At 37.9% G+C, this 22,603-nt stretch overlaps 1 protein-coding gene across 1 annotated transcript in view; it reads left to right on the forward strand.

The window, feature by feature from the left end:
• Positions 1–22,603, forward strand: part of HOMER1 (homer scaffold protein 1) — a 92,961-nt gene that overhangs the window by 17,792 nt on the left and 52,566 nt on the right. The window contains exons 2-4 of the mRNA XM_064438666.1: positions 8,151–8,307; positions 15,581–15,712; positions 20,484–20,576. Coding sequence (XP_064294736.1) covers positions 8,151–8,307; positions 15,581–15,712; positions 20,484–20,576 — 382 coding nt within the window. The remainder of the gene's footprint in view (positions 1–8,150; positions 8,308–15,580; positions 15,713–20,483; positions 20,577–22,603) is intronic.

Genomic DNA, 22,603 nt, shown 5'->3' on the forward strand with positions numbered 1-22,603 from the left:
TGGTAAAGAAGAGGAAAAGGGGTTGCACCATCATCACCAACAGCTCCTTATTGAATGGAGTATGGGACTGTGTAACATGCTGTCTCTTCAGGATGATACAAAATGATACAGGTGTAAAATGGGATTAAGTTTTCTGTCATGTTTCCACTGGAATGGGTACCGTGGTATTTCTATAATGTCTAATTTCTGCCTTCACTGTAAGAAATACCAGTGCTCTGGAGTCTTTTCCTGAAGGCTGTTTTCTGGGACCTTTTTATGAACCCATCACAGAATCATTTCCAGTAGTAAAAAGCTTTTACAACTTGGACAGTATCTTAGAGCAGGTTGTGATTTCCCATTCACGGACTAAAGCTACTAAGTCAGTCTGAATTCTAAGACCAGCTATGACTCAGTCCGTTTAACATTAGTGTCACCATTGTGCAGTGCAGTTTAAGAGGGGAGTACAGCAATGTATTTGCTTAGTTATATACCCTTTAATGTTAGAAGCTGTTTCATTGGTTGAGTGGGGGGTTGCCATTATCTTCTAAAGTTATTTGACATCTAAGGAGCTTTAAAAATCTAATGTTTGAAAAATTTTTCAGTGTTTTCAAAGTCTGATCTGTAATTTCATAGGACTGGAATTACTTAAAACCATGTTCTCTGTTTCTGCCAACTTTGAAACTTCTGTGTTCATGTATAAGACTAGAGCTAATGAGCAAAGAACATGGATGAAGAAGCATCAATGCTGTAGTGTTGGTAAAGGTGGAAGGGAAGGGGTGGAGTTTATGGGCTGGGGTTTGAACTTTTCCTTCTGAAAAATAGGCCATACTGTGCCATAAAATGTCTATTGTAGATTTATTAAAATAAATGTTAAAAACATAGGTTACAACTTACCTTTGAAAAAGGAAAGTGTTGGAGCTGGCCAGACTGATAAAGGCAGCAGGCCTGGTGGCTGCCTTGTGGCATATCGGCAAGGCCTTGTCTCCTGATCACCTATGACAAAATACGAATTTCACAGAAATGTAAATATGAGCAGATCACTGAATGATTTTCTTCTGACTTCCAGTATCTTATGCCAGTTAAGTACTGTGCGATAACTGATTTCACGCTGAAACACCTTAGTTGGTCAAACCTTCAGATCCTTGAAAATTGAACGTGTAGTATGTAATGATGTTTCTGGTAAAGGTGAATGTATTTTTTACTTACCCTTATAGATTTAATGAAAGGTGCTAGATAATTTTTCTCCCTCACATCCTGAAAAATTGCTGGTATTATTTGTGGTGGTATGCTAACTCAGAAGTGGTTAAAGGTCTAATACCAAAAGCTGATTTTTAAATGGGAAGAAAACAGTTTAGAAAAAAGCTTGAAGGCAGAGCTCTGTGTTGTATTATGTAGCTATAGAACATATTCTATAAAGTGAGCCATTGAACTTTATAGGTAAATAAATGCATGTATGTATTAACTTGTAAATGGATACAGAAAACTTACAAGCTTTTGAGGAACAACTTCCTGAGCTTTTGCTGACCTTGAGTAAACCTGACTCAAACCCAAAACATAACAGCAAAAGCAGGTCTAAAAATGTAAGTGTAAAACTAGATAAACTGCTAGTGGTATGGGAGAGATTTCAATGTGGTTGCTTGATTTTAACTTCCACTTTTTTACTATCTCACAGCTTGTTTTGAGACATTAAAGTTGTTATTGTATGTACGTAATATAAAAAGCAAAATTTTAAGAGGTACTCATTTCACAAGTATAATCAGTATGTTTTGTTCAAGTACTTCATAATTTTAGTTTTTATTTCAAGATGGTAGTTGTCAGTCAGTTTCTGTCCAGAAAAAGTTTTTATTTCAGAACAGTTTCTGTACAACAAAAAGCTAGTGTTATGCAATACTGTCCCACAAGCTACTGTGTACAGTATTTATTGGACTAAAGAGCATTTTTAGGAATAAGGAAAATTCTGTGTTCTTCTGTTGCGTTGAATTGTGTTTGCAGGGCTTGTTGACTCAGACTCCTGAGAAACCATTGGTTGTGTTTGGATACCATAGTTGAAAAATTAATTTTGACTACAGCTGCACTTATAATTACTCTCCTCATTTCTTTTTGGGGCTCTCTCCTCAAGCTGCTTAGAGTAATAAAAACTTGCTACAGCTTTAAAAACAAGCTAGGGACGGTATTTTTTAAGACCTTAGCAGGGCATTGGGAGAAAGCTGTAGTCTTGGTATGCTGTCATTTTGAAAAAACCAAAAACGTCTTTGTCATATCCTAAATCTGAGGATAATCAGCAAATGCCTGAGAGATCATGCAGGGGATTCATGTTGTCTGCTATGGGGAGAAATTACCTTGGATGACAGATACTACAGAGGCTTAGAACTCACTGTGCAAAATTCCCACCTTCAAAAACACGTGATGCCTACTGAGAGCATTTGCAGTCCTTAGGACTGCCAGAGCGTGTGTGCTGAGCACACAGGCTGCCATGTGGCAGGGTCTTCTGTGCCCACGGCTGCAATGGACTGAGGGCAGGACACTTTTTGAGCAGTCTCCGCGGTGGATAGGGAACTTGAAGTGTAGTTGCACTCTGGTTGTGAGCACAGGGATGTTGTCCTGCTTTTGGATGCACAGAGCGTCATCTTACTCTGAAACTCTGAGACTGAAATCTGAAGGGTGGGATCTTGCACTGTTTGCAACTTGCAAATGTGATGAAAAGAACTTCCAAGGCACATTTTGTTGGACTTGTCTTGTATGTGTACACCATGTGCATAGAAAACAGTAAGTCTGGATGATACACTTCAGAGTTTTTAAGATCTGCATCAGGGAAATAGAAATTGCTGAAGTGATTGACATAAATGTTCATTCTCATGGACTTTTCATTACCCAATTTAGAGCTATGAAAGCTGAGTGGAGTAGGAGGACCCCATCACACTGGACCTGCTTATTTATCCCTTTTTGTCCTACTGGTTGGGGAAAAATAGCTCTGCTTAGAGATTTAAAACTTCTAGTGTATTTGAATGCTTTGGGGATCAAAGAGGCTGTTATATAAGGGTTTTTTTGTGTGTGTTTGTGGCAGGGAGGGAATGTCATGCACAAAAACCACATTTTTATTCAGGAAATTTAATTCAATTTTATTTATTGCCAGTGAAGATAAAGACAAACAAATAAGCACAGAAAACATACCTCATCTTCTGTTGCATTAATGGTAGGAGTCTGAGGAGTGGCGAGGGAGAGACCCTACTGTTGAGTCACAAGGTTCAGACAGGACTTCCTTTCTAAACTCTTTCTTCGAGAATAGTCCAGGTGCAGCTAAGTCCAGTCTTAGTCTCAGACTTGGTCAACGGTTTATTTTCTAAGGGCTGTAGAAGTAACCACTCATCAGGGTATTTGTTGTTAGTAACTAATTTGGCAGATGCCCAGGCCGGTTGTGTTCAATGAGAATGATCACAGCTAGGTTAATGAATAGCACAATTTATTAAAGCAGCAGATACACAGGTTCTTTGGATTACCAGTGATAAGATTGCTGATTACAAGACACAAATAAATGCCAAAGATGTGAGCACACTGCTAGGCTACAAGTATGCAAAACAAATATGAAGCGACTCTAATATGAAGCAAAGCAACTCTAATACGTTAGGGATTTAAAGTGACTCTACAGAGGTTTCCAATCTTACCCAAAGGCATCCCAGTGGGGGGGGGAAGAGAGGCTTAGGTCGTTGACTGGTCCCAGAAGTCAGAGTGGTACACAATGGTATCTTCCCTACCACCCTCTTTCTCTTCACACATTTTACTTTTTTTATCTTTCAGATGGAGCTTGAGTGACTCTAGTCATACATACCTCTATTATGATTGGTGTAAAATTTCCTCGCTTTGCTTTTAAAAGTGTAGACTGGAAGAAATTCAAAGCATGTGCTCAGTGCGGGGTGGTCGCACTCTAGAGGCAGGTAGCTTTTGCGATGGAGGCGTGTTTTGGTATTATAATGATATTAAAATGAGCAAAGTTCACTAAAAGGATAGCATTTTGTCAAAAGTATGACGGACTGTTGGCCAAGGGTGGCAAATATGCAGCGTACCAGCTCCATGGTACCTCAAGTTCCCATTTATCACAGAACCTGGCCGCAGTGCCTCCACACCACTCCACCCTCCAGACAACTGTTCTTAGAGTCAGTATGCCAAGTTCTCCTGGCATTGCTGACATGTAAGGTTACTAGGGAACTTCTGTGGAATGGATTTCTCACATACCAGCTGCACTTCACCCTGAAAGCTTCTTCAATGCTGTACTTTTTCTAAAAACATAAATTTAATTTTTAAGTCACCTCCAGCGATTATTCCACATGCTCCCTGCGGACACCTCTCCATTCCTTCCTGGTGTCCCATCCCCTCATTGACAGGTGGCACTCAGAAGATGGGGGTCAGTGCTTGTGGTGGCTCCTTTTTCTTTTGTTACTCAATTCCTTCATGGGCACAGTCCCCTCACTGTTATACCTGCTCCCGCGTCTTCTGTCTGCTGCTTGGGCAGCTCCAGCCCCTGCTCAGGTGTCATCTCCTGTGTCTGTTTTTTTCCTCCAGCCCCAATCCTGGTCTGTTCTTGTGTCTGCATAGGGCAGTCCCTGACCTCATCCCAAACGATGCGGCACCCAAAACCCTGTCAATTTATCCCAGAATGTAGGGGGAGGGGACGGGATGTGTAATTTTAAGAATTTTTAGCATCATTAACACTCCACAAGGGGAGGCAAGTAGCACATCAGCTAAAGCTGTAGAAGTTCATACCTTCTGAAGAGTTGTTTTTACAGTAACTAAGACAACAGAATGCCGGCCTTGAGAAGCTGTAGATATTATGGCAATGAAAATAATTTTGGAGTCATGGTAAACAACAGTCTGAGGAAAGAAGTCTTCAGCACTAGTGTTGGCACAGTCTGGAAGTACCAGGCACATCAAAGAACAGATATTTTTTTTTAAGATATGGATTAGCAAGGAAAGTTCTTTCTGACCTTCTGTACTAACTTAAGCTTCTTTTGTGAAAGCTTTGATTAGTCTAACATATGGAAAATGAAACCTTTGGTTCTTATATTCATTAGTCTGCATTGTTTTGAAAAGGATGTGTTAAGATGTCAGAATGGAAAGATTTTTTGAAAACACTGTTCATTCAACTGTTAGAACACAGGCTTTTCCCCTAAGCCTAGCCTGAAACTGGGCACATGTCAATGAATGGATTTCGGTATCAGTGATGAAAACTGGTGTGACTCTACCTGCTTAAGTGGTACTTCTCATGCTTCTTTAGTTCTCACATTGCCACCCAAGTCCAGGAGCACTTAGTGCTCCTTTTTAGTCTGTGTTTGACCATGGTAGTGTTGGAGTCTAAAGCAATTAGGAACAGCAGGACTTAGGAGAATTGTTTCCTTTTTCCAACGCTAATTAATTACACTAATACTCCTATAACTAGTATTACGTCAACTGAATTAATTGAAACTTTCAGACTGGGAGAGCATCGTGTCCTGTATGGATAATGGAAGAACAAAAAGTTTGAGTAAAGATTGATTAGCTGAAGTTACAAATCTTCTATATGTTTTTATACATTACCTTTTGTTTGTTTCTGAATGTTTTAGCAAATCTAAAATTTAAGTAGCTCTATAGTATGTTGCTACAGAAAAGTACAGATGACCTAATTGTACAGCAGCTGCAGTGGACTTCAGTGGCACATCAGTGACTGATTCTGTAGCACATTTAGTCCTGTAGACATAGATGCATAACTTCTATTTGTTTGAAGAAATAATCTTTATAAATATTAATTGTCAAAGCGTTGGTCTAATTCTAGAGACACCTGAATTTTAGTGTCTTTGTCAGACAAAAATCCTAATTACCCCAGTAATCTGGCAAAATCATTATTTGTCCCACTAGTTTAATGAAGGGAGCTATGCTTTTTCCACAGGGTGTAGACAGCTCATCATTCAGGAAAGCTGTAGTTTCAGTTAAAACATAGAAAGAAAAGACTGTAACTCTACTTTTCTCAGAAGCAATTAAAAAAGTGCAAGGAAGCTTCATTATGCTCTTCCATACCTAACGGTAATGTCTATGCTGGACTCACACACATGCCCTGCAAAGTGCTCTGGTTTGTCTCTGAGCAACACTGCTGAGCGATCAGCAGGAACATGCAGGCCACCTTGTCAAACCAATTGAGGATATTTAGCTGGGGCTGTGGAATATTTTTGTGCTGACAGTGCAGGAAAGCAGCAACTCAGGGCTGAACAATCAGACTTTTACTGACACTCCCACTTGCTTTAGTCATATAGTTTTGCCTACCTTTTATATATTAAAATCCTAACCTGTGGTATGTTGAAAGTCCCACTTGTGTGATATATTGCACTGTGACAGAACTGAGTATCAGTGCTGGTCAAATGTGTGTTCATTAACCACACCTCTACAATTTGGATTCAGCTCTTCTTTTTAGTTAATGTGGTCAGAGCCTTTATTTTCTCCTTTTAATGTCAGTCCTAATCCAAATAATTATCAGGCATCTAAGAATTTTTATTTTGATGGGCTCTTTAATGTCCAGAGTTAAAGAACTGGTTACATTATGGTAATGTGCATCATATTATATTTGGATATGCTTAACTGGGAGGTAGATGCAAAATGTGTCTAATATTGAAGACAAGAGCTAAAGTTTAAGTATGATTGAAGAAGTAGTTGCAGATATTTGAAACAGCAATAAGAATTAGCATAAAGATTCTGTTAAACAAGAGGGTTATAAAAGTCACCTTTGCATAACCTTTGTTTGTGTGCAAGGGATTGGGTTCAGGAAAATGGCGATGCAACATCCTGTAGCTTGGTGATTTAGGAGGAGAAGGTGAGTTGGTGCTGAGGGGACAAGTAACATTTGTATGGAGGACCAGCATGTGAATTGATTCCCCTTGCCTGCTTTCCTTCTCCTTCAGCTTTCACTGAAACTCTCTGTTTCACTGTCTTTGGTCTGTTCTGTATCCTTTCTGTCACTTCCTCCAACACCCAACATAGGAGAACACATCTTCTGGCAGATGAGCTTCCAGAAGCCCAAGTAATATGATTCTGCTGCTGAAAGCGGCTGGTCTCAGCTACTGTTACTGCCAACTGGGAGAGGTATTTCTGAGAGTTCACATGTACCCCTTGTAATAAGGCCAGATTAAAACCCTTTGACTATGAGTACTCAAGATCCTAATATCTTTATTTTGCCTTTAGTTTAGGCATAAAACTGTATTAAAAACTTACCTCTTAAAGGGAAATGAGGCAGGGACAAAGGAGATGTTTCTTCATGCCCTGGAAATGGGAGAAAACAATAGAGTCCAAAAACCTAAAAAGTTAAATCCAACTTAAATTTCTGGTACTTAATATCTTTGTGGTATGATGGCAACATTCCCTGAAGAATAAAGCAATCTATTTATCACTAAAATACAGCTAGATTTAAACTGACAACTATCTTAGTGATGTGAAAATATTTTTAGATTTCTGTGCAATACTATATGTCCTGGTAACAATAACGAGCAAAATAAGTTGTAAATTCTAAAGTACAGTAGGTTTTTTAACCTTATATAATTTTATTTGCTAAGAAGTTAACTTTGAACCATGTATTTTACACATATTTAGTGTTGCTATGAAAGTGTTCAGGTGTGAAGCTCCAAAGGGTGAGGGTTTCACAGCACATGTTTCTGGCCCTAATGAATGTTAGTTTTAGAGTAATTGGATTGAATCAGCCAGTTCAGTTTCAGGTTATGGCCTAAAATTCTTTAAAATAATGAGAATTTTAAAAGATTTTTTTAAAAGATGGGGGTTTGAAGTAATACGTATTCTGCAGTGTGCAGTGTAATGAGACGAAGTTACACATGTATTAATGCCAGTTAGTTTAAAGGGATAGATGGAGGATGAGGGCTGGGGAGATGATGGGTCGGGGCTGAATCTGTATTAGAGATGTCTGTCTTTATCTGACACTACAACTCGGTGCTGGTTTTGGTGTTAAAAGTCTTGCATTTTGCTTGCATATGTATATTAACGCACTTACCTGTTCTATGCAGCAACACACAGAAAAGTTCTTAGGAAAAATATATCATGCAACGTCAAATGCATGCATCCCAGTGGGCACTACTGCCAGATAACTTCTGTGAAATGATATCATGTACAGCTTAGATTCATTACTTTTACTCTCTGCCCTTCAGGGAACAACCCATCTTCAGCACCCGAGCTCACGTCTTCCAGATTGACCCAAACACTAAGAAGAACTGGGTTCCCACCAGCAAGCATGCTGTTACTGTGTCCTACTTCTATGACAGCACAAGAAATGTCTACAGGATAATCAGTTTGGATGGCGCAAAGGTAAGTTTTATTTCAGAAAACTTACTTGGTTCATCAATACGTGTATTTATTTTCCAGTTTGATGTCCTTCATGTATCTTCTCAGATGCTTTTGTCATTACCTGAGTAACAGGTTACTGACATGTGAGAATAGTAATATTTCTTCATTACATGTCTTAAAAACTTCATTACATGTTTTTAAGTGTTTATTCGGAACTGCTATTTTTCATGTGTTCATATTTACTTTGATAAATCTGTTACTGAATTTCAGTGGTGACCTGTTAATACTATGAGCGGGCTAAAAAGACATTCCCTGTGAGATGCACTAAAAAGTACAAATAGTGTTACAATAACCTGTTTTCATCTCTGCAGTCAGGGATCTGTCAATATCATTGGCCTCAACTTTATGAAGGACATCTGTTCAGTCCCCATAATCACTTAGTAAATCCTGTGTTATGTAATCTTCCAATTTTTGCTGTAGAGAATGTGAGGATGCCCTCCTAATAAAGCTCTCCATGATAAGCTTTTATCAAAACTCAGTTGATTTGGGGTTGGGGTTTCTTGGAGGTGGGTTTTGTTGTTGTTGTTGTTTTCGATTTTTTTTGTAATTGGGAAGGATAATGTCTTGAGCTACTGTTTAAGAAACCTTGTCTGAGAAATTAATTTGACATGGAGAAAATACTTGGCTGTTTTGTAGATTCTACCCCAAGTGTGTATAAAAACAATAACTTTACAAACAGCATATCAGAAAACTCTGCAAGAGAGACATCAAGGATATACCAAGCGTAATAGAAAGATTCAAGAGACTTTCATGTGCAACTTCTGAAGATGCATCTGTTCATGATGGTTGGAACTGAAGTACTCTGTTAGAGCATAGCCGTATGCAGAGAGATTTTGTGGCTATTTATTGAAAGTTGAAAAATATTTATTTTTAAATATCCAGAATATGGCTATGTTAAGTGAGGAAGGAGAATTTCTATAATAAAGAAGTATATAGAAATATATCTCATAGTCAGAGATCACGATATGATACTACTATAATTGATTGAGACTCTGGTATCAAAGTCTACCAGAATTTTTCCAAGTTGAAGTCTTACTTTGTTTCTTCCCTTCGCAGGCTTCCTTCAAATGTTTCTTATTATTCTGTCAAATAATTAAAATACCTTTTGTGTGACTGCTTATAAATAAAGACTTTGGGACTGCAACTAGATGCTGTGTGAAATTAAGACTATCAGTTATAGTCTGTAGCACCTTCAGTGACCTGCACAGTTTACAAAATCCTTATTCTGGTATCCACTGGGGTTTCTCTGCCTTTGTCCAAAGCTGCAACTCCTGCAAAGTGACCACCGAGTTAAACTGTTAAGCTGTTGTTTATCTATTTATTTGTTCTTTTGTCTACTGCAGCATTTTCTTTACATTTGCAGTACTATTGGCAGGGTATATTGATAATGCAATCTATCACTTTCATTTACTCTGTGATTGCTGTAATCCTAGTAATGTTTTCATCCAAGTGTTAGATGTCTGACAAAGATATAGGATCCCAGTCATGATTAAGAAAGACCCATGTTTTAATCATTACCATACTGCTCTGAAACATACACAGGTGAATAGCAGGGGCACCCATGGAAGAATTTTAAGCAGGTTTTCAGCATAATTCCTAGATAAATTTTTTATTTTTAATTAAAGCCCCTCCTTTTTTAACATGTCTGCACATATGCAATATAGCATGTACAAGGGATACATGTAAATATAAAGCATTCTTAAGTTTGGAGTGCATCCTGATAGTGTCTCCGCTGTCTGGCGTGCAGCTGGGTGTCAGTAACACTACTGGCATCTGAGCTTGCAATATCTTTTATTGTTAATTGGTCAGACAGAAGCGTTAAATTTGCAAAGGAGAAGCTGCTATGCAATTTAAATCTCCCATTTTAAGTTTTGAAATGAAACTGAATAAAGTAGATTTTTTTTTTTTTTAAACCAAATTTTACATTGAAGATGTCTGAAATATACATGTTGCCAGCGGCCAAAAGCACTTGTCAAACCATACTGGTTTTGAAGCTGTCATGCCCCTCCCTCAGATGAAATAGATCCAACCAGTTTTATTGTATACCTTGGTACTGGTGGGATTTACAGCACCCTGTGGGTTTGTATGGTGGAGAGGATGGCATGCACGTGGCCACTTGGTTACAGTAGCTCAGCAGTGCTGAGCAATAAGTCAGTAAGTGATAGCAACTCACATGTATATTCACTTAGACTGCTGTAAGGTAAGTTTGAGAGAGAGATACTTCAGATTTGAATGATAATCCTATTTCTGTCCCACACCCTTCCCTCTCTTCAGGTCAGTGGGTTTCAGTAGGTTTCCTGGATAAAATTTAACTTCTGTATGGGTTGTCTGAAAGTCTTTAAATCTTTCTTCCTGAAAATAAAAGGACATTTTTAAGATGTACTCTTCACTCACCTCTGAGTGATGCTATTGTACCTTGGAGATTCCCACTTGAATTTGCTTGTGGAGGTCCTTGGTGTATTTTGGGAGAGTTTTTTTTCCTTATTCCATCTCTGGGTCCATGAGCCAGATTCAGCTGAGACAGGTCCTGCAGAAGCAAGTTCTGCTTATTTTTAATGCACTCTGTGTAATGTTGTTTTCTGAAGCTATAGTGTGCTGTTAAAATACCTTACACAAGAAATGATGCATCTCCCTCTAACTTGACTCCAGAAAATGTTCTAGGACCATAAGGTTTTAAGTGTACAGGCCATTTTTGTAGTCATGTACAGTGTCTGGATCCCTGTTGCTCACAGCAGGACAGCAGGGAGATCCTGATGTAAATAATCTGATAGTACTCGAGGCTGGTTTCTGTGACCTCCTGAGTAAATACCTTTAATGTGACCTTTTTCTTCTACCACTCTAGGAATCGAGAGAGCCTGAAAAGTAAAATTTTGTAGGCAATACGACATGACAACATGAGCAGTTGTTGCTAAGGCTTTCGTTTCTCGTTAATTTTATAGTCATTTCATAGCTCCTTGGAAAAACATGTTTTAGTACTTCTTTCTCCTAGGTGATGACAGGAAGTCTCCATTATTTCTCCAGTAATAGTGTAGACAGACACTAGGTTTATTCCCAGAATCCTGCTGACTTTTTCCTTCAATCTCTGTCAATCACTGAGAAGAGAAAGGCCATAAAGTAATGTGGTTCCTGCACTACTAGTTAACTCTCTGATAATTTTTTCACAGATGCAAGATAGGAAAAAAACCCTAATAATTTGAGCTCAGTTAAGACAAGGGAAGACTCTGGAAAAGAGTGGTTTTCCAGTCTGTAGGTTCCATGAGCCTATGTATTATTTCTGAGTCAAGTTTCCCATCAGTGTTACTGCAATAGATGATCTTTGCATTTTAATGACTGTTGTAAAATAAACTTGTCACAATTAAAGTGATAACCTGTTTAATGCTAAATACAGGTTTCAAGTAAGGTGTGTAAGCACAGGGCTTCAGTGATCTTCCTTTGAAGAAGTTAAAAAATACCGTGTGTCTCAATTATTATTGCCATCAATTTTAGCACTAGATAAAATCATATTTGGCCACTGCTGTATATCTTGTAGCTGTTGGGTTTGCAGTCAGTAAAATGAAGAGCTGAGACACATGCCCTATTTTCTTATAGCTAGACTAATACGAAAGGAAAACATGAAAGCTATTTTATTATTTCAACAAAATCTAAAGATAACAAAGTAATTTTTCTTCAAAAGCTAAATGCCTGACTGTCAGATTGACTCAGTTCTGTTGTTAAGATATCCTTGTACATTTATACTAACAACATTCTTAAAAGTTGATGTAATATTTGACACCTGTTATATTGGTAGCTCTACAGTGAGATTTGGTGTAGAGGAGAGCAATTAAAGCAGTCCCTATTTGAGTTGGCAGGACGGGCTTAACTATAAATTCTAATTCAAAAAATAAAAATTTTTTTTAAGCTAAAGTTATGAAGGATTCATATTTAGTATTTTCCAGTGGCTGATACTGACTATATCTGTCGTATGCCTTAGCACTGCATTTCTAAAAAGCAATAATTAGTTTAGCACATGAGAGATCTAGCATTCTAAAGCTTTTAATTCAGAGAGGATTGAAAGCCTTGATTTCCTTGTAAAATTGGTAAATCTAATGAAAGGACTTTTTTTTTTTTCATCACTGGGATCTGAATGTGCTCTACCCAGTGAGAAACTTGCTGTCTTTGGACTAATGCTGTCTACTGGAGTGGAACTGCCTGATTTTTCTCTGCTGGAAAGTAAAGGGAAGAATAAAAGCAACTCTCTCTCATACAATTATTTTTTTAAGTTTTCTTCCTACATTTCTGCCTTGCAAGGAAGCAATTTGACAGTCACTGTAATCCAGCCTAAATGCAGACTGCTGTCAAAACAGATACCCCATTCTAGTCCAGGCAGCGTGTTCTGGGTTCTCTCTTGTGCAGCCCACAATGTGCTCAGCTGAAGCAGTGAGCAGCCTGGACTGAAAAATGTTTGTTTTCTCCAAGGCTTTTTGCTGGGTTAATTTGCAACCAGATGTGCCACTGCTAGTGCAGCAAACACCAGTCCTGCAGGCTTTAAACCTGCCTGTTGTTTGGAGGTCATAAGTCCCTGTCCTCAGAGTTGTCTTCTGCATTTAGGAAGTTACATCCATGGCATAACATGCACACTCTCAAATCTGTGATGTAAGGCCAAATTAAGCGATGGATGGAACTAGGTCTTAAGCAAGCTAGACAGCATAAATAGAGCTTGAGTTGGGAGGAAGACTTTTCTGCACTGTCCCCAGGATATTTAACTTCAAACATGTTACTGTTGACAGCTTCCACAGGAAGAGAGATTTAGCATTAAGTGAATTTGCACAGCTCTGTTGTGGGCTTCCACCAGGTTATTTCAAAAGTGGGCTTCCAAGCACTAACACTGCACAGGAAGACAAGAAGCATAAAAGAAAAAAAGAGTTCCAGAACACCTCCTTTCCAAGAAATCCGTCTGCCTATTTCGCCTTCTCTCTTCTGTCCTGTGGCACAGACAGCCATTTTCTGTGAGGTCAGTTGGAGGCCGTAGTGCAAGTCCAAGACTGCTGGCTTTGTTTGGGCTCTGAACCTTATGTGTAAAGAAAGAAGAATCATGTTTGAGTTACCAGTGCCTTCAGTGTCTAGCTTCTCCTCTATGAAAATCTGAGGAGATGTTTTGCAGACAATTAATGCTGGAGATGGTTCTCCAGTCTCTGATCACACAGTAAATCCTGTCGTTGACTTGATGAGGCTTGCTGATTCAAATGCAAGCTTTCAGACATTCCAAAATTTTCCAGGAGTTGTTCACAATGGTAGCCAAAACTTGCATTTTGAGGCAAAGGTTATCAGAGATAACCTGTTTGACACCCTCAGCTACATACAGATTTGCTCTTCTAATTTAATGTGAGTATAGTGGAGCTGCCAAAGATACTGCAGAAGATGCAAATTTTGTTAAATTCATCTGTGCTGCAGTATCTTTCCTTGTCTTTCTATATGTTGAAATACAGTGTGTTCTTCTGAACTTTCTTGCACTACATCTTTTTGCCACTTCACCTGAGAATCACCATACACACATGGGAGCCGTTTGTGGACTTAGCTGGCCCCTCAGCAGTAAATTTTTCAGGCTTGCCCTGTAAAATTCAGAGGAAATTTTATGTTGATGGTTGCTGTGTTCCAGTGCTACCTAAATCTCAGCAAAAGCAAAGGGTGCTAAGTAAACTCCATAACTACTCATTTTAATATTCATCCAGAAGGCCATCTCACACAAGTAACGCAGACTGATTTTGACTTGCAGAAGATATCAGGCTTGGGAGAGCAGTACTTGGTCTGTCAGATGTTGAAGGTTCTCACTGTCACCTGAGAAAATACTCTTATTCTCTACACATCTGTAGAGTTCCTGCTATTCAAAGAATAAAAGAAAAAAATTGTTATTTACAACAGAGAAGATGGTTTGGACTCTGTGGAGTTTGTTGCTGCTCTAGGATTCTTCAGCAATCACTGGCTTTAATCTGCCAGGGGTAAGGCAGGGGTTATGGTTTTGTGGAAGCAGGAAACAGGCACACTGACATTCAAAAGGTTCCCAACTCGATACTGTAAGACAACTGCAGTAGGACACATACTGACAATAACCTTTGAGCACAGTAGCTGGCATGTAAGAAAGATTCTTGTTGAATTGTTATCCTTACAGTGTGTGGATTTTCTGAGGAGTTTTAAGGATGTTCTCTTTCACCCGGGTGTTACAGAGCACCAGTGGTTCATGAAAAGGGCTGTGAATTATTTAACAAATGTGGCTGAAACTCTTAGTAGCACCAGACAGATTAGAAAGCATGCCTGCATTTCACTTCAGATACGCATACCTTTGGGTTTACAGTTAGTCTTTCTTGTTCATGTCGGCTGGTTATAAACTGTACTATGCAAAACTTTTTTAGTTAAATGGAACCCATTGGTGTCACTGTAAGACTTTATCCGGACATACTTTGTCAGCTGCGCAGTCCTACATCACAGATTTAGAATATGTTAGAACTTTAATGTGATGAAAATACTGTTGAAATCCATGGTAAAACTTCAGTTGCTTTTAGTGGAGCCAGCATATCATCTAATAGTTGATTTTTTGTTTACATTAGCAGAAGTTGTATGCTGGAAAACGTCCTTCTTCCATCCTGTATATAACAAGAACTAAAGAAAAAAAATTATTCTGAGTAGCTCTTCTTCTGTAGTTGGTGTATGATCCTGTCACTGTTAGGCATGCTTGTGTGTGTATAAAGGGAAAAAGAGATTCTTGTAATACAGAAGCTGAAAAAGAAATTATGCTTCTTGTTTGATTGCATGTTTTCCAGTCAGAATCGCATATGCAACCGGGGGTGGGGGGAATGCAAGGGTGAAGCTTATAGTGGAGCTTGAGAGGCATTGCCTTAGGGGACAAAGAAATACATTTGTGAGACAAAAAAGGATGCTTCTAGTTCTTCTGTTCTGATCTCATTAGCCTATGCAATGCTTTAAAGGATGTTTTTTATACTTGCTAACTATTGAATGACTGCTTGCAATTTCAAACAGGTGTCCCCCCCAGCTTTTGCTCCTTTTACAGAATGTATGCAAAAATATGCTTTTGTAATTTTAGCTATGATTGAGGTAGAAAACTGTTCCCTAGTTCCTACTGTGTGTCTCATTCAGTGTACACAGATGCTTGACTACAATGTTGGCATTTTCAATTATAGATGGTCTTTAAAAAAAATTAAAACCACAACCCCCCTTTTTTACAACTATTACTTTTTTTCAGGCAATAATAAATAGCACTATCACCCCCAACATGACATTTACTAAAACATCCCAGAAGTTTGGCCAGTGGGCAGACAGCAGGGCAAATACAGTCTATGGTTTGGGATTTTCATCTGAACATCACCTTTCAAAAGTAAGTATGACCTAATGGCAACTATTCAGCTAGTCAAGAATGCTTGATTCCTGCTCATTGTATCTTGAGTCAGGGTTCACAACTATTGTTATTTTAAAATAATTTACAATAAAATGCTCTGTGTTGATCCTTATAATGTAAAAAGACAAGATAAAGTGTGGTGCCTGCAAATTTTACTGATGGAGGAAAAGAGGGAGATTTAAGCTATCACAGTGTATGTTGTTAATGGTTTCTAATTATTAATTTGTTAGGTTAGTCTTCTTTTAGAGTTGTTTTTCCATTACAGTGTTTCATGATATAATTCAAAGGAGTAAATATAGTGTTTCTTCTGTGTTTATATCTCCTAGAAAAAAACGTGTTGTTAGTCTTCAGATGCATTTTTGTCTTTTAACCTACGTTCACTTTTCTACTATGTAGTACATCAAATTACAGGTATTTCAATGTCTGCGGACTTACAGTAAAGCTAGTGGTAAATATATTCAGTGTAAAATAAATTTTCTTGTTGGAATACAGAAGTTGAAATGTTTACTAAAGAAACTGTGCCCTACGTGAGGGGTTTTTCCAGTCTACTTGTGCAGGAGTAAAGTACACCTCATTCCAAGGAAAGCAGTAGCCCCTGTTTCTCAAAGTGATGGTATAGTTCCTCTGAGTACCCTTTCTACAATACCAATTACTATTGATACTATGGTAGGTAAATCCAGGAACCTGTACAAGCCAGTGACATTTTTCTCCAGGTGAGGAATTTCAGTTCAGTTTAAGAACATGTCTCTCTATTAGGAAGACAATTTTAATCTTTGAAGGATACAAAAGATCTGGAAACCCAAGCGCAATAAAAGGAGTGTATAGTTCATGCTGAAGTAAGGATTAATGATTGGCTTGTTTTTTAAAGAAGAAAATAATACTGGCCCTTTTGAGAAAGTAATTGTCACTATCCAAGGATAAGCATGGACCTGTTAGAAATCCATTAAAATGAGAACCAGTACATCTGCTTTATTTGGACAAGTGTTACTCTTGTAAGATTTCTTCCTTTCATAATCAGATAGCTTTCACTTCCACAAAGTGACACAAATGCAGGAAATTCTGAATGATACTCATATTGCATATACGTTTGTGCACCTATCATTGCTTCAGTGAACTTTGAAGCTTTGACACTTACTTAAAATGGTGTGTATGTCCTAGAGGCACTTGCTTACCAACATGGTAATAACTTTTCTTAATATTTAAATAGCTTTAGCATAAATGCTAATTAGGCTTATCTCTTTCATATACTAACTAGTTTTCCTTAATCAGATAATGCTTCTTTGGAGGCAAAGTATGCTGTAGTCATCCACACTCTGTGTTTGCCTGACTTTAAACACTAGGTTAATCTTGCCAGTGAAAATACTTCAGGTTTTTTATCTGTTCTATCCTTGGCTTTTTTCTTGCTCTCCCCATGTGGTACTTACTGCTTTCTTAATTACAGTTGTTTCAGTCCCATTCTTTCATTGACCTCAAACAGATGTCTGAGAGTTTTAAGCATGCCCTTGGCTTAAAACTTTATATTACTGTTGAAAAAATAATCTGAAAATCTACAGTAGATATTTTGTCTTAAGTAGATGTTTGATTAGCATTTTCTCAGATTGCCGTGTTTTACAAAGAATACAAAAATCTGTTGGGAAAAATACCAAGTCACAGACCTTTTCTGCAATTTATGGTGATGAACCTTCAGGACCCTTTCAGCAAACTGCTCCTGTTGTAGTATATCTTAATTATCAAACTGGTACTTATGTGAGTTGAAATTGCTGATCGTTGCTACTAAAATTCATAAAGGTAAAACTTCTTTTGTGACTTTAAAATTAACAAATATATTTGGTGGGGAAAAGGAAAATTTTCTTCAGATTACGGACAATTCAGTCACTGGAATTGGTAGATATGTTGGTCTTGGAATCAGAAAAGGTGAATTAGAAACTGTGGATCTGCTGTGTAGCTTTAGAGACATACATCTATATTCTTCTTGTCTTGTCTTTCTGCTCAGATTACTAGCTCTCACTTCTGTGCACTGGCATTGTAGTCCAGATTACCAGGGCACTCTTCGGTACACCTAGCACTGTAGAATATAAAATCTAATTTAGGGTTCAAGGTACTACTGGGTATTAGTAATAGGGCTAAGAAATAAGCTGTATTAATGGATTTGTTCAGAAGCAGGTTGCTTCTAGAAGTTGCCTTAAAAATTGATTCTGGAACTTCTTTTCTGTAGTTTGATTTATCAAAGTCCTTAAGTGAACAGCCCTGCTGTATGTAATTTGATTTGCAGTAATGTCTCTGGGCCCCAGTGAAATATTTCAGGTTCCAGAGAGCAAAAGACAGCCTGCAGCCACAAAAAACTTAGTCTAGCCTGTGACAGATTTCAGCATGTTAATGAAGCACATAATCAGAGCAGATAAGAATAAACTGTTTATTCTCAGAATATTGTCTGCTTAGTTTATACTAAACATTCGATTTTTGGACTATTTGTTTTTGGTTTATGTGCCTTTGTCCCCCTAAACTAACTACTACAGCATCAGTAACCTCCTTCTGTACAATTATTGTGACTGAGAATTAGTGGGGTGAGAATATCTGATCGAAAAATCATGGCACTATGATCAACTTCACATACAAACAGAACAGAAAAAAATTAAACATTTATTTATATTCATTAGCCCTTTTCTCAATATGTTACACCACAAATTCGGCTCAAGATTGTTCCACCAGAAGTCAGTGATACCTGAAAGATGATTCCTATGTTGAAGAATATTCCTTTCACAGGATCGGGATTTACTAGCAGAGTCCCTCTTGCTGCTGCAGTAGGAGCAACAGAATATCCCATGATTTAGAGAAAAAAAACCAAAGCCTGAGATGATTTTCTCATCCAGAATCTAAGTCTGTGCTTTTGATAGCATCCTGATGTATGAGAAGAAATACTCCTTTTCAGGTTTGCTGATGTCTTACCCCTTTGAATTAGTTGACCTGATTTATTCCATGTAATTTAAGAGTATGCCATATGGCAAAAATGCCACCACAGATACCTGTAAGAGGCTCTTGTAGTCTCCCTGCACAATTTTTCATCTTTTCCTTAAAATATTGATCCTCCAGAGAACCTTTCCTTTCATACCATGAGTTCTCATCTTTGTTATTCAGGGATTTTATCAAGAGATTACCATTATCCATCCCCTGACTGTCTCAAGGAATTCTAGTAAATTTGTGAGAATTGTCACTACATTAGCCTCATTGCTGCTTTCTTAGAATGTTATCTGTTTATCTAGTATAATTTTTTTTACAGTTTCTACTGCAGTGATACAGAAGATCATATTTACTGCCTTGTACATCTTCAGCCATTTATCCTAAAACTCAGCACCATGGTTTCCATTTACCAATCCTCTGGTCTTAAAGCTGATTTAAATAATAGGTTACTCATCAGATTTTGACGTCTATGTATAAGTCTGGAATAAGTATCGTCTAGTTCTGGTGATCTGTTACCAATTTTATCATTTGTTCTGAGGTGTTTTTTGATGCTGGGTTAGAGTTTCAGGGTGGTATCTTTGTCTCCTGTATTCAGAAAACGTATGCTTTTATATAACCTGGCAGGTGAAATATAGATTACAAGCAGAGAGAAGTGATATTCAAATACTAATAGCCTACCAGGAGGAGAAGTTTAAAGACAATAAGGTTTTGTAGGTCTCGCATAGCAAGTGAAGTTCTGATAGAAAACAGCTGAGGAGATTGTGTCACACAAAAGGTAGCCTTGATCCCTTCTAAACACATGCAGTGCAAAACAGTTTCTTTGTATGCTTCTGCTGGAGAGGTTTAGAAGCTGCTGGTGAAGCTTCCAGTGTTTCTGCAGAAGTGTTTCATTCTTAGGCTGATCATAATACGATAATGTTCTCTATAAAAGCAGTAGGAAACAAAAACAAATGCTTGGCTACTATAGCAATTAGTGTAGTGTCAAGCTGAGATCTATGAAGCCAAATTTTTCTCTAGCCGGAGAAACCAGGCCCTATTCTTAATAAATTGGTTTAATCTCTCAAGTTAAAAGCTGCATGTATTTCTAAATTGCTGCTTTAGCTATTTTCTGGAAGAGGTACGTGTAGCATAGAAATCAAGCTTCATAGGGGCAGTTCAATGTGCATTTCTTGGATTTAGTGTTCAGTATATGCAAGTGTTTAGTTCAATTAATTTGTTCTTTTAACTTGATTGACGCCAATGAACAATCAACAATGAACAATCAACAATGAACTTGACTCAATATTCCCACTGCTGCTTTCCTAATTAGCTATTGAAATTATAATTGCTGTTAAAATTTGGGAAGAAATCAGTATAGTTTCATTCATGAAAGAATGAAGCCCATTGAAAACTCTAGGCTGATAGTGGCCACAGTAGGCTTCAGAACAAGATCATTTGTTGTCGGGAGGAGAGTAAAACCTGAATCTGAAAACAGCTGTGTAAGGCAGCTTATCACGATTATTAGCCATCTCTGATATGAGGTTTTTTTAACACTATCATCAGCAGATCAAACTTGGTTGCATTGTAAATTTCCTGACATATAAACAGTGTACATTATGTCTGAAAGGTATTGAAAAGTATATCACTGTGTAACTGACTTAAATGAGTATCTAATAGGAGAAAAATTTAAAAATTCTACTGACAGAATTTGACTTTGTAAAACATTAAGTACGGCATTCTGTTCTGCATGTAATGTACTACTTCATGCCTACTCTTTCTCTTTTTCCTTTTTTTTAAACATATGTACCTTCAGTTTGCTGAAAAATTTCAGGAATTCAAAGAAGCTGCACGACTAGCAAAGGAAAAATCCCAAGAAAAGATGGAGCTAACAAGTACACCCTCTCAAGTGAGTCTTATTGCCTGATTCAAGCCTAGTACTTTATATCTATGCTACTTCCTGTGTTGTATCTTAAACACACATCTTGTATTAAGAATGAGTGGGGTACTTCCAGTTACCCTGATTCCTCTTAACAGTCAGCCAGAAGTGTCAAGCAGTCTAAAAATACATTTAACATACACTCCAGAGGCATCAAAGGGACTTACTTTAAAAGAAATTTGGCCTTTCGTTTATTCCCTTTCCTTTCTTTGAGCTTTCCCCAGAAAATGAGTAAATATGGTGAGCAGTTATGTAAGTAGGTCTATAGTAAACATGTTCTGTGTTTCTTTATTATTTTATCTGTCAAACTTCAGGTGGCGCACTGTAAAGAACTCTTATAGAAGAACCATTGCAACAAAAATCAAAGTTAAAACTGCAAACTATTTTTACTTATTTCCTACTGTGTAGTATTCACTTGTGTTGAAGGAAGAGGACAGATTCACATGCTGGTCCTGGAGTTAGCCATGATGTAAAGTAAGAGTTTGTAAAAGGTATCTCCAGACATGAACTGGGTTAATATAGGCCTAATAGGAAGATAAATTAATATAGTCACATTTACACTAGTCGTGCTTAAATTAATTTAATTGAAAACTAATACTTGGAATTTGCTTTGAGAAAATAAATTTCATAATGCTTTTATACCCCCACGCTCCTGCTCACCCCCTACCGCTGTGTTTCTGTCTCTGTGTGTAGCTATTTGCTTAGTTTTAAGCAATAGTAAAGACAAACGTAATTCCTTCCCTTGGAGGATGAAGCAGCTTTAAAACTAAAGCAGGTGTTCCTTAGCTGACTAGGATTAATGCAACTGATTCTGTTTTCTGGGGAGTCTTCATTCATTGAATCAGTGTATCTGTTGGGTGCTTTGCACTGTAATATGCTCCTGATCTTCGATGGAAGAAGGATGGCAGGCAGTTTGCAACATGCTGTATGAATAGTTTTATTGCCACCAGAAAGCTACAGTTGATGTCCTTCCAAGAGAATTCAGTAGAAACCACAAGAATATACATAATGAACCAATCTCATGTTGTCTTCCCAGTAAGCATTTTGCCCACATGCTAGGTTGGCTTTTGCTCTTAATGGGAAACTGCTTGCTCTACAGTAACAGGAGAAAAATAAGGCAGTCTTTTATTAGTTTTCTTGACTGTCTCTAAATTTCTGATAAATTCCATAACTAAACACAGAGATAATGGAAGTAGGTATTTCAATATTATAACCTAATATATACTTGGCTTTAGGAACAGTGTAGTGCTTCAGCCAGGCCTCTAGTTACTCGCTATTATAAGCAAAACAATTACTCTGCTTCTCTTTTGACATGTTGATTAATAGTCTGGACTCAGAATTTAAATCTCGCAGTGTTGAATGGAGTGACTTACTATTTGGTGTGGACATAAATTGGAACTACTCTCTCAGAGACAAGATGCTTTCGTCTAGCAGCTGCCATGGGTTAAAGCTTTCTCTTAAACTATATAAGCTATTTATATTGTTAATTTTCCTGTATAGATTTCCTTTTATACTTGGAACCTAACACTTTATACTGTAGGCAGCTACAGAAATCTTACCTTGAGCGATTCTGTAATGCACGGTGAGAGCTGCAATTTAATTACTGCGCACTTAGAAATAATTTCGTATTCAGGCCTTACTTTTCATCTCACAGCTTTTTGCTGTGTTGATAAGTTAGAATATTAATCTGAAAGATGCAGTTAGTGCAAGTGCTGACACATCAGCATAATAGTCTTCACATACTTAATGCTTCTCATTAGTTCCCCAGAGAGAACGGAATTGAATCTGGAACTTTGGAGTTTGGAGCAGATGAGAAGCAATGTCTCCATGGCAAACTGCAGCACTTCCATGGTGCTGGGACTCATTCAAAGAGATCTGTGTCTGGGGGAAAGACGGGTGCTTGGTAGTGGAGAGGGAAGATAGGACCCTTGAGACGTCTGAAGGAGCACTTGCTGTCATTTTAATCATCTGCCAAAAAGTGTACCTGCAATGCAAAT

Source organism: Phalacrocorax carbo, chromosome Z (assembly GCF_963921805.1).
Source record: "Phalacrocorax carbo chromosome Z, bPhaCar2.1, whole genome shotgun sequence".
NCBI lineage: Eukaryota > Metazoa > Chordata > Aves > Suliformes > Phalacrocoracidae > Phalacrocorax > Phalacrocorax carbo.